The following is a 10,825-nucleotide window of genomic DNA, read 5'->3' on the forward strand; positions in this document are numbered from 1 at the left end:
CTACAATATACTGTGTCAGTAGAACAAATTTAATTGTGTTGTATCATTCTATCATATGAAATAAATACAAGAAAATGAGTTTTCCACTGTACCCATCATTCTAGCCTTGCTCAGAGAATTATTTGCTTAACTGACAAAAGCTATTCATTTATCGCTAAATCAGAATTCTTTATTTTTGGATGTTATCAAAAGTACTTAAGATATAGTGAAGCAGAGACTTGAAGGACAGCACTTCAATACATAAACAAGGGCTGAAAAAAAGTGTCTTTTAATTTCAACGTTCACAATCACAGTTACACATTTGTAATTACATTTATCTTCATTATTCAAATGCAAGAGTTTAATGTTGAATCATTTCAGTCACTCGAAAGCAATTGGTGCAATGCCGAGTGTCGTTGCTTAAAGACGCTGTGATTTTGGGAAGTGCCCCATCAGGAGTTGTCAAAACTAAACATTCAGTGGTTTGTACAATTAAGCCTGCATGACTTATACAAAAAAACTGTAGACATCCATCTTTCTGTAGTTGTTAACATCCCCTTAGCCAAATCAAATCAAAGACAAAAAATGAGAACTTACACTTAAACTTCCCCTTTGGTTTTCCATTGAAAATAGCAGGGTGCTCAAAGGCAAACTCAAACCGGTAAAAGACTGTGCTTTTGACTTACAATAGATTGAGACTCAAAATGAAACCAGACAAGAGAAAAGGACACAGGCACAAAAACTTGGGTAAAGAAACCAAAAGAAGCAACACAAGTGACAATATCTACACTGAAATGACATTTTTCCTTAATGGAAATGAATGGAAACACCTGTTGTCAGAGCATGATTTCTGTACAATGTCCTGCATTCAGCCCATAATTTTGGGAGCAGTTTCATGCCCATACATGATTGAATAACTAAGTGACTTTAAAACCTCTTTCTCTTGGATCCCAGATGTCTTGTCATTTAAGTTCTAAATAATACATAATAATAATAGCAATACAGTCATTAAAGTAAAGCACACACACAAAACACAAAGTAAATCCAAAATCAGCAAGAGCATTCTTAAAAATGCACTATATATACTCCCAACACACCAAACATACATCTCACTCTCTCTCCCTCCCTCCCTCCCCCACACACACACACACACACACCTAACTACAAATCCATGCCCAAACTAGACAAACTCAAAAGGTACAGCACTCATCTGTAGGTAATCTTCAGACCTGTCTCATCCCACCTCATAAGCAAGATTAAGCAAGATCAGTGCAGCCAATGGGGGTGTTCCCGAAAGGGTGACGCATTAGCAAAAAGGACATGCCTAAGCAATGTCTAAAGCAGGTGATGAGGGGTCGCATATTGTTAGAGCAGAAGAGAGGACAAGAGGAGGAAGAGGGCACAAGTTTTGCTACTGACATTATGTGAGGGACAAAAATGATGCAGGTGGGGTGTAACGGTCACAATTCCAAAAGGTTAAATCACCACTTGCAATCTTTTGTCATTCATGAACTTCTACAAATAGCAAACAAAAAAACCCAAACAAAAACCAAAAAAATAAACAAACACTCACAAATTACAAAAACAAGCTTTCTCTCACTCCCTTCCTTCCTTTCTCCCTCCCTTCATCCATCCATCAAAACGTTCGCATATCCATCCATCACTGCACAGCCTGCTCGTTGGCAGTGCTGCTGGAGTCCTGGGGCTTCATGACGTCCGGTAGCTCAGGAGGGCTGGAGAAAGGCTCCACCCTTAGTGGTTCAAAAGAGTCTTCTGGGGAAGATGGGTTGGAGAGATGGAGAGACAAAGAGAGTATGTGTGTAAGACAGAAATAGACACAGATGTGCATTCTCTGATTATAAATCTATAAAATATGAAAGTAAAATTCAAAGAAAATCTCCATGGCAAAAAAAAGGGGGGAAAAATATTTTGGCAAGTACATTTTAAACTGCTACAACAACAGTCCCTGATATTCCATGACTTTGACCCCAAAATGATAAAATGCCCTGACTTTCCATGTCTGGAATAGGCTTTTCAATATTCCAAGATATTCCAGAAATTCCATGACCTGTGGGAACTCTGCAGAGTATACATCAAAAAACAGCAACTCACCACTGACACGGAAAGCCAGTCCAACAGTTCCTGGGGCCTGTGGCCTTGCTGTTTGATTCGTAAATCCACAATCTCCAAGTGTCTTACTGTCATCCAGCAATACATCATCCTTGCAGAAATTATACACCAGGTTAACATAGTGCATTTCACAGGCGTGGCTCCAGACACATTGTGAATGGATGAACAATAGTTACCACAGAGCTGAAATGCCACCTAATCAAGTACAGTTTAAGCCAGTGTTTCTTAGCTGGTGGGTCGGGACCCAAAAGTGGGTCAAGGAGTTTGTGGTAAAAAAAAAACTCCAATTAAAATGCTACCTTATCAGATCTAATATTGGACCTTTATTTTGATAGACTTTATTTGTATGTCAGACATTGCCATGAACATAGACAATGTTTATGTGACAGGACATATCATTTTAGCGGTAAACGCAAGTAGGCTACGACCCTGCATATTCAAAGTAAGATATGGATTCACTTAAATTGAGACAAAATGGAAATGGAAACCTGCGTTTCGGTGCGGTGGTCACTGAATTGCTGGCACATGAGAGAAAATGCCACATGGAAACAAAGCACCCCTGTCAAAGACAAACCTGTCGAGTACTTTGAAAGTTTGACTAATGCCAAACACACACACATATACATACATATACATATACATATATATATATATATATATATATATATATATATATATATATATATATATATACACACATATATACATATACATTTATATATATATATATATATATATATATATATATATATATATATACACATATATATATATATATATATATATATAGTTCTTGACTTAAAGCTGCTGTTGGCAAGAGTTTTTTGATCATATTCACTAAAAACCGACACTATGCTCCGACAGAACAACATAAATCAGCCGGTTTTAGAAAAAATCCCGCACTTCTACTCCACCTAGAGCCTGTTATTTGTTTTGCAAAAATCCACAGTTCCCGGTTCTTCTGGTCCACTCAGAACAGGGCTGTGTGAGATCTGAATGTCAATCACAGTCTGGTGTGCACTGACAAGCACAAACTCGATGAAAAGGTGCTCAGTGGTAGTGGGGGAGGGTCATGCGAGTTGTAAACATTCAAAATTTTAGCTAAGTCCCCTCAATCTGTCAGACTTGCCAACTGCAGCTTTAATGAACATGGATCCCAAAGCAAGACCAGTCAAGAACCACTGGTTTAAGCGAATAACTTACCTTGTACAGCCGTTGCTCTTCAGGTGTCCTTTTCAGAATGCCTTCCACGATCCGTTTTAGCTCGTAAACAGTTGTGGACTCTTTTGCATCTGTGAAAATGGTCGTCTTGTGACGCCTGATCATAAGGAACACATCCTAGGGGGTGGGGGAAACGACACAAATAAAACAGGACAATTTGGCAAGTTTGGATGTCAACCATTCGTTCAAGTCCTGCTGTTTTTAGAATTTATTTACCCTGGGTGAAAGACAAAAAATGTAATCTGGCATGTCATGCAATTGAACATGGCCAACAGCTGAAAACACGGGGACAGCTGCTATGTGCAACACCTTAAATAACTTTAAGGATAAACTACCTCAGCTAGCGAGTAAGTCTTAACACTAAAAACAAAACTATCAAAAAGCTTAGTCAAATTACCTCGATCATCAGGTCATGTAAAGGTTAGTATGCCATGAGTTAAATGTCAAGTAAAGCCAGCGAATTTTAAGCAACACCTTGCTACCTAAATTGATGCGGAAAATGCAAACAAACTATCCATAAAAGCAAGTTGGTTAGACAATACATGGGGCAAAATTGGCTATACAAGAAAGAGGAAATGCCAGACACCGTTAAATTAGTAAAGTTAATGTTGAGGTTAACGTTACTGAATCTTTTCAGTTAGCACTACATTGACTAACAGGAACACGGTCGTTTTTGTATTTTTTGTTTTTGTTTTATAGCAGGTTGGCATTATTTATATGACTGATAGACTACCTATCCGTAACAACTAACCAAATTAAGTTAAAATCGTCAAGTTTAAATGTTTTGTGCCCAATATTTGTGTGACCATGATGCCCTACGATACGTCATACACCCAACAAATAGCAGCTAACGTTAGGCTGCTAACTAAACTGCAAACCATTTGACAACTGCACTAGTTGTTCGCACAGTAAATTATTCTGATATCAAAGACGCCTGACTTATATTTTTGAAGCCAAGTAACAAAAGTGCCTAACAAACATGATCCAACAATAGGGAAAAGATTTAGCGATGCCTACTTAAAAAAAACTAAGGTTAAAACTGACAGTACCTAACGTTAGCCTGTAACGTTAGTTAGCTTGTATAGCTGGACATATTACGAAACAAAGAGATTTGTCTGTGGTCAGCGTTTTGAAAACACGTACATTGTGTAATCACAACCCAATCCTTCGTATATATCACTAATGATAACTTCACAAAATCGAATAATGACAACTAAAAGTACAAGACACGAAACGTGATAAGTTAGTTTCTCATCCTCACCATTTCCCTCGGTCGGTTGCTTCGCCTCTAACCCCAACAATCCCACATTGCACCGGGCGGGCACATCAAAATGTTCGCGTTTGGCAATCTATGGTTTGGCCCATAGGGTGGGCGTAACACATTAAACCTAGAACTACATCAATTTCCAATGCAGAAAAAAACAACACAAGACACAGAGAATCAGGCTTTAATAAAAGCTGTATTGTTATCGATTAACAAAAAAGAATGGCAACTTCCATGTTCTGTTGTCTAGGCTTGTTCTAATATTTCTATTGTTGATACGCTTTTTGCCGTTTTCAGGTTTTGTTGTTTCAGTATTGATATCAAGATACTTGTTACTTAGCAATATCAGGGACGATGAGTATGCAAAACTGTCTGCACACAAAGCAGGGCAAATTATGTCAAAATGTTGTGTGCAGACTGTATTTATTTGTTGTAGGGAGAATGAGCAAGAATTCAGTAAATCATGGTTTGTGAATGTGGTGGCTGCCCTTTGACTGAGTGAAAAGCAGAATCTTCAAGGAGGTACATGAGGTTTGCAAGAGTTGCAGGGGTAGGGGATTGGGAACACTTGTCTTCCCATAGTAAGTGGAAATCCCATGTTGCAGTCATATTATGTACCGCTATGAATTACATCTAATATTTCATAGTGTTGAACAACACTTTTTTTACAGTACCTTCAATAGTGTCTACAGACACTTCTCCGTGGGCAGCAGAACTATCCTCCCATGGAGTTAGGACAGCCCCTCTCTCCTTCACAAGGTTCTCCCAGTTCTCGATACAATTCATATTTATAGGAGTTCAATTGCTTCATTTTCCTGGGTCCTCCCTCCTTCATCTCCCTGTGAAAGTGCATCAGTTTTGATGGGACCTTTTGTCCGTCGAGGTCTGCCTCGTCCACGTTTCTCCCCTAACTCCAATCGGACATTTTTCTGATGTTGTTTATGAATGTCTGAAACCATTCCTCCGACTGCTTTAACCACAAGTCTTTCTTCAAGTTGCACCCGTCCCCTTCCACATTGTCTTTGTAATCTTGTTCTCACACTGACACTCTCAACTGCTCCCCTTTCTGTTCTTTGCCCTCTAGTGTCATCACCCTCTCTTACTCTCATTTCTTCTCCCCATCCTCCTCCTACTCCTCTACCATCACCACCACTTTCCACACTCTCTCTTCCTCTCGTTTCCTCACATTCCCTTCCATCCCTTTCCCCATCTGCTCCTTCCTCCTGACCCATCCTTTTTCCCCCCGGGTCTGCCGTTCGTCTTGTGCCGACATCCCCCCTCTCTTCCTCCGTGGTGCCATCTTTTGTTTGTCTGCCCGTGTCCTCCAGTCTGACTCTGCAGCCTGGGCAGGTGAAGATGTGCTCTTCATTCTTCAGCCTTGTGTCCTCATACTCTTTGATGTCCGTGGGCTGGGTGACCTGGTGCCACTGTCTACACTCCTCACACTGAAGTTGGACGCCACTGAGAGGGGCCTGGGGCTCCACAAGCACAAAGGTGAACTTGTTTATCTCACCTCCATCCACCTGAGGAGAGAGGTAAAACACGCATTTTACATGTTGCTTGAATCTGGTTGCTACTCAGGCTTTGTCAACATGCAAGGCAATAATGTGAGTGTAATAGCCGGAAAATCCAAAACAACTTAACACAACATGCAAACAGGTCCATAAAAAGTTAACCTGAAGCATAGCTGTAAGTGTGGAGCTTAATTGGCCATCCCACTTACTCACCATCAACAGCCTGGGCTTTTTAACTAGGGGCGAAGCAGCTTTGCTGTGGAGCAGGGAGAGGGGTCTCTGGCGGGTGCTCGGGTTGACCGTGCAACACAGGCGGTACACAGAGGCAGGGAGGCACACATCCCAGCTGTCAGGGTGCTGCTTGGACAGGTCAAACACCGTCCTGCTCAGACAAGAAAACACAAGGTGTGCAGCTGTAACTTTGTAAAGCAATCCACAGTTCTGGCAGGTATCTCAAGTTGAAATCAGCAGTTGCACCGCTGCTGCACCACCGAAGATATCCAAATATATAGCAGTATTTTAACAGAAATGGTTGAGAGAGGGATACATTAGACTTACTTGTCAATGAGTGCCTTTGTGGTTTGGTCCAAGGAGCCAGCCTGAGGATGGTGGTGTATGAAGGATGTCTCCAGTCTCACAAGTTTATGCAATGCATTGTTGATCTAAAATATAATAAGAACTTAAGTAATTTCATCAAATAACACACTACTGAATTACCAAACATACTCAAAATATATAAACAATTATTTTATGGGGTGATTACTGCTCACTGTACAAGTTGTGGTGAGCGCACGAGTGTTCATAACAGCTGATGTTTGAACATGACTTCAAAAATCCGTCAGAAATTAAACAAGGCCATGAAATGATTTACCTCTTTGAGGCATCTTGGGCTGATCCTGGAGAGGAAGCCATAGGGATAACCTATGCAAGAGACTAAGTCGTAGATGTTCTGGGCAATCTCATGACCATTGCATGTCCTCATGGGATAGGCCTCGACCCATCTGGAGTAGAAATCCATCACTGACAAGACAAACTTGTGTCCTCTTTGAGTGACTGACAGAGGGCCTATTACCTCAACCCCGAGCCATTCCCATCTGCCTTTAATCTGGGGAGAATGGAGGGGAAATTTATCAACTTGCTAGTTTTGCTTGTGCACTTAGATATTCTCATTTTCAATCTTACCTTGATTGCACGTTTGGGAATAAACAGAAGTCCTTGGCTCCATAAATCATTTAAGGAAACCTAAAACATTGTTACGGTTACTCCAACACACATTTAAGTTACCACACAAACATGATTGAAATGCACCATAGACAACAATTCTGTGCTCAGTTGATAGCATATTAACATGGCAATCATAGCAACCTTAACATGGCACTTACGTTGTCTCCATTCTGCCCATCGTCCTTTGCCCACTGAATGCTCTGTCCATCAAAATAGAAAATGTGAACAGATGTATTCCTGGGTACAATAATCATATTGAAATGACTGTTCAATTTATTGTTGTGGCTTCTACCTGAGGTACACAGTAATCATCATGGAAAGTACTTGGATGCCAAGTAAGTTTACTCCAGTCAATCTTCTCCAGCTGAGCACTCTGGGCCTTATCTGATCGCTGACTGCAAGTAGACAGAAAAAAAGTGTACATACAATGACAAACATGTCCTTGTTGAAACATTTAAGTAAGTATACTAAATGTTAACTCCTGTCAAGAACATTCATGTAAATAATTTACCGGAGTAAAATAAAGGTACCGGAGAGATTTTAATGATGCTTACTTACTCTTTTAACAACTGACAGCTCTGCTCATTGGTCTCTGAAGTAGCCTCTGTTGGGGACTCTGGTGTCTTGGGAAACTACAGAATTAAAGTCGTCCATAAAGCAAATTTGTTAACGATTATTTCAAGCATCCACCATCACTATTTGTAGACCATGTTGTAGGCTTTAGAAAGATCCCTCAATTAAACAATAAAACATGCAGGCCTGCTTATGTTGGCTGATCACTGATAAAACTGGGTAAACGTCTTCATTGAACTATAACTTACTAAAGTTATTCTCTTCCGTTGACGACCATCTGGCGTCTGAAACAACACAAGCAATACATTGAAATTTTGTGAGTCCAAATGACTCCCATGTTTCAGTATTTACAGTAGGTCTATGTGTGTTTACTATTGACATGTCTACCTTTTTGCAGACATTATCAGGAAAGTTAAAAATCGTGGGCAGTGCTGTATCACGTAACCGATAACCATGTCCTGATCTGACAAAGAAATGTCTCTCAAAATGATCGGAACACAAATAAGAGGATGATTTGGGAGTCCAGTTCTTCCATCTGGTTCGCCGCGTCCACTCTTTCAGTCTTTTGGGATCTTTGATAGGGAATCTGGACACGTGAAGAAACCATGATCATCAACTCGGCAAGCAGGCTACTGCTTTCATTTCAACTGGTAAGGACAGCTATAACCTGCTATTTCCATTCAAAATTCCCATTTTCCCTGTCATTAACAAAAGCCACGTGCTTGAGTTTTTAACGTGCCATTTCAGCGTTGACATTAGCCTACCTGTGAAACGAAACTCCAGGCAGACCCTTCTCAGAACGATTTTTGCAATTATAAGCACTACACGAAGGCATACCCTCGTCGTTTTCCAGTTATTTATCAATGTAGTCTACTGTAAGTTGTTGCAATAAATTAACGATCACTTTAGTAAAACATTAGGATAGTTGGTTACATGTTTGGTTGTTTGATAGTGTCTGGTTAAAATCATGCAGATGGATGTAAACAGTGTTGCTCTGGAGTTTTAGATTTAGCGGCAGCTTTCGACTTTGTGTACTAAATGACATTACCGCTCTCTGTTGTTCGGAGTATGACATTACACGAAGGTTGCAGGTGACGTTGTTAGTAGATGACGTGTTTCATCCATAGACAGTAAAAGAAAGGTTTCATCCATTAGAGAGCATGGTAGTCAGCACCAGGGATGGGCCATATTTATAATACATGCATTTCAAATACAAAATAGTATTTTTGTAATTTGTGTTTTATTGGGTTGAAGAAAATGGATTTGCATTTTGTATCCAAATACTTTATGTATTTTTGTAGTTTAAAAATACTGCCAAATATTTCTGGTAAAACCTATGCTTTTGGTGATGTGATGACATCATAAAAGTGCAAAACAATGAATATAGCCTCTGACTGGTGCGGAGTAACGTGTAGTTTGCTCACACAGACACACAACACACTCCCTTTATCACACCAACCTACTCATTCAACCACATGGTTACTTGCTCACCCACACTTATAAGTTTACCTGTTTGTCATAGAACTTTGGAACAACTTTGGCTGTGATGTGTATGTGTTCTCCAAAGCTGATGATGCACAAGGCACCTTTCTGAGCAATGTTCCTGAGTATTGTTGTTCTGGCACATTCCCTTTGATATTTTTACTGGGCAACTTATTCTTGAGAACTTGAATCATAAGTAGGCAAATTAACACGATCATCCAATCGGAACACATGGATTATGTGGCTGCCCTGCAACATTGCTCAAATGTATCCCATGTATCTCCTAAACCAACACAATGAAAAAAAATCATATTTATGTCAGTGGCATCAACATTACACTATTTAGTGCTTAGATGGTATACCCAGTTAATTAAAGTTCAAAGCACGCACATCCAAAGCGATGAGTACTGGGTGCTGGGCAGAAAAGCACATACATGTAAATGAACGGCGAGTCCGCACACCAGAATCTGCTCCTTAGCGTTTTAATGGTATATCACTATTATATACCTGTGATATACATTAAAGCGCTAAGGACTCGACATTCTTTTACATACCCAGTTAATTAAAAACCAACTAAAAGGGTCATGATCCTCTTACCTGATCAACAGTGTTACACAGTGCAATATCAAGCATTCTGGACATGCATTAACAATGTCAGACTTCATTCTCCGTATTATAGGCTGTCAGTGTGTTGGGTTGCTTTAAACCCACATTCTGTGACAAAATAGGTTTGGTGGTTAGTTTGTACCACTTGTTCAGTTGTGACTTTTTGAGTACATCTCTGACAGTATTTAAGCTATGAGATGTAACAGGCAGGTCAGCATAGTTGATCTATCAGCATCTGTGACCACAGATTTATGGCATGTCTCATAGACAGAGAAAGGCTGTTGCTCTCAAACAATGTCCCCTTAATCTACAGTCAGTGTACTGATGAAGGAATATATTAAATAGATAGATATGGAAGGTTTGCAAAGTGATTTCATGCTCCCTTTTAAAAGTATTTTTAGTATTTTCAAAATACAGTATTTTAATTTGATACATGGCATGACTACTGTATTTTGTAGTTTATTTGATACACTTAAATAAGGGTATTTGATAGTTTCCTGGAAAATACATTTTGATGTATTTTTGCCCATCCTTGGTCAGCACAATCTCTCACTAAAAATATCATAATTCTGCTTCTGCTCAGTCCCCACAAATATATTATAATACATTATAAAACAATACAAATATTGTACAATACATAACAAAATACTTTTGTCTGCTGGACAAAAACTGTTTCATGGAGAACTGTTGTGGTTAAGTTATACGATAGCGAGCCATTATGACAAGGATGTTGACAGGTGAGGGGGTACAAAAAATTGAGTACATCCTTATCATAAAGTACCCTGAACTGAACAGGCCTGTGACTTTGAATTTGAGCAGTTTGCATCCCTGT

General features: G+C 39.6%; 2 protein-coding genes across 4 annotated transcripts; both read right to left on the reverse strand.

Moving 5' to 3' along the window:
• Positions 1-252: 252 nt before the first annotated feature.
• elob (elongin B) lies at positions 253-4,697 on the reverse strand. 2 transcript variants are annotated; one of them, XM_048246624.1, is made up of 4 exons: positions 4,592-4,697; positions 3,313-3,447; positions 2,092-2,200; positions 253-1,749 (listed from the first exon to the last, which is right to left on the reverse strand). In XM_048246624.1, the coding sequence occupies exons 1-4, from the start codon at positions 4,592-4,594 to the stop codon at positions 1,640-1,642; spliced, it is 357 nt and encodes a 118-aa protein (XP_048102581.1). In that variant the 5' UTR covers positions 4,595-4,697; the 3' UTR covers positions 253-1,639. The 2 variants fall into 2 exon arrangements, with proteins under 2 accessions (XP_048102581.1, XP_048102580.1); XM_048246623.1 differs by having other exon boundaries at positions 253-1,752.
• Positions 4,698-4,771: 74 nt separating this feature from the next.
• zgc:153292 (uncharacterized protein LOC100003014 homolog) lies at positions 4,772-8,913 on the reverse strand. 2 transcript variants are annotated; one of them, XM_048246619.1, is made up of 11 exons: positions 8,670-8,913; positions 8,293-8,491; positions 8,154-8,189; positions 7,891-7,964; positions 7,625-7,727; positions 7,491-7,532; positions 7,291-7,350; positions 6,980-7,213; positions 6,667-6,770; positions 6,322-6,490; positions 4,772-6,117 (listed from the first exon to the last, which is right to left on the reverse strand). In XM_048246619.1, exons 1-11 carry the CDS (start codon positions 8,738-8,740, stop codon positions 5,383-5,385), a joined length of 1,827 nt encoding a protein of 608 aa, XP_048102576.1. In that variant the 5' UTR covers positions 8,741-8,913; the 3' UTR covers positions 4,772-5,382. The 2 variants fall into 2 exon arrangements, with proteins under 2 accessions (XP_048102576.1, XP_048102577.1); XM_048246620.1 differs by lacking the exon at positions 7,291-7,350.
• Between the last annotated feature and the right edge of the window lie 1,912 nt (positions 8,914-10,825).

The sequence above is a fragment of the Alosa alosa genome, chromosome 6, assembly GCF_017589495.1.
Source record: "Alosa alosa isolate M-15738 ecotype Scorff River chromosome 6, AALO_Geno_1.1, whole genome shotgun sequence".
NCBI classification, from domain to species: domain Eukaryota; kingdom Metazoa; phylum Chordata; class Actinopteri; order Clupeiformes; family Clupeidae; genus Alosa; species Alosa alosa.

Excerpts from the sequence above, each read along its gene's own strand:
- zgc:153292 (XM_048246619.1), bottom strand. The coding sequence starts at position 8,740 with ATGCCTTCGTGTAGTGCTTATAATTGCAAAAATCGTTCTGAGAAGGGT. Across the intron at positions 8,190-8,292 it reads CTGATAATGTCTGCAAAAAG|ACGCCAGATGGTCGTCAACG; the intron begins GTAGACATGTCA and ends GTGTTGTTTCAG. Across the intron at positions 7,728-7,890 it reads AGCTGTCAGTTGTTAAAAGA|TCAGCGATCAGATAAGGCCC; the intron begins GTAAGTAAGCAT and ends GTCTACTTGCAG.
- elob (XM_048246623.1), bottom strand. Across the intron at positions 2,201-3,312 it reads AAGAGCAACGGCTGTACAAG|GATGATGTATTGCTGGATGA; the intron begins GTAAGTTATTCG and ends AATTTCTGCAAG. Across the intron at positions 1,753-2,091 it reads ACTGGCTTTCCGTGTCAGTG|AAGACTCTTTTGAACCACTA; the intron begins GTGAGTTGCTGT and ends CATCTTCCCCAG.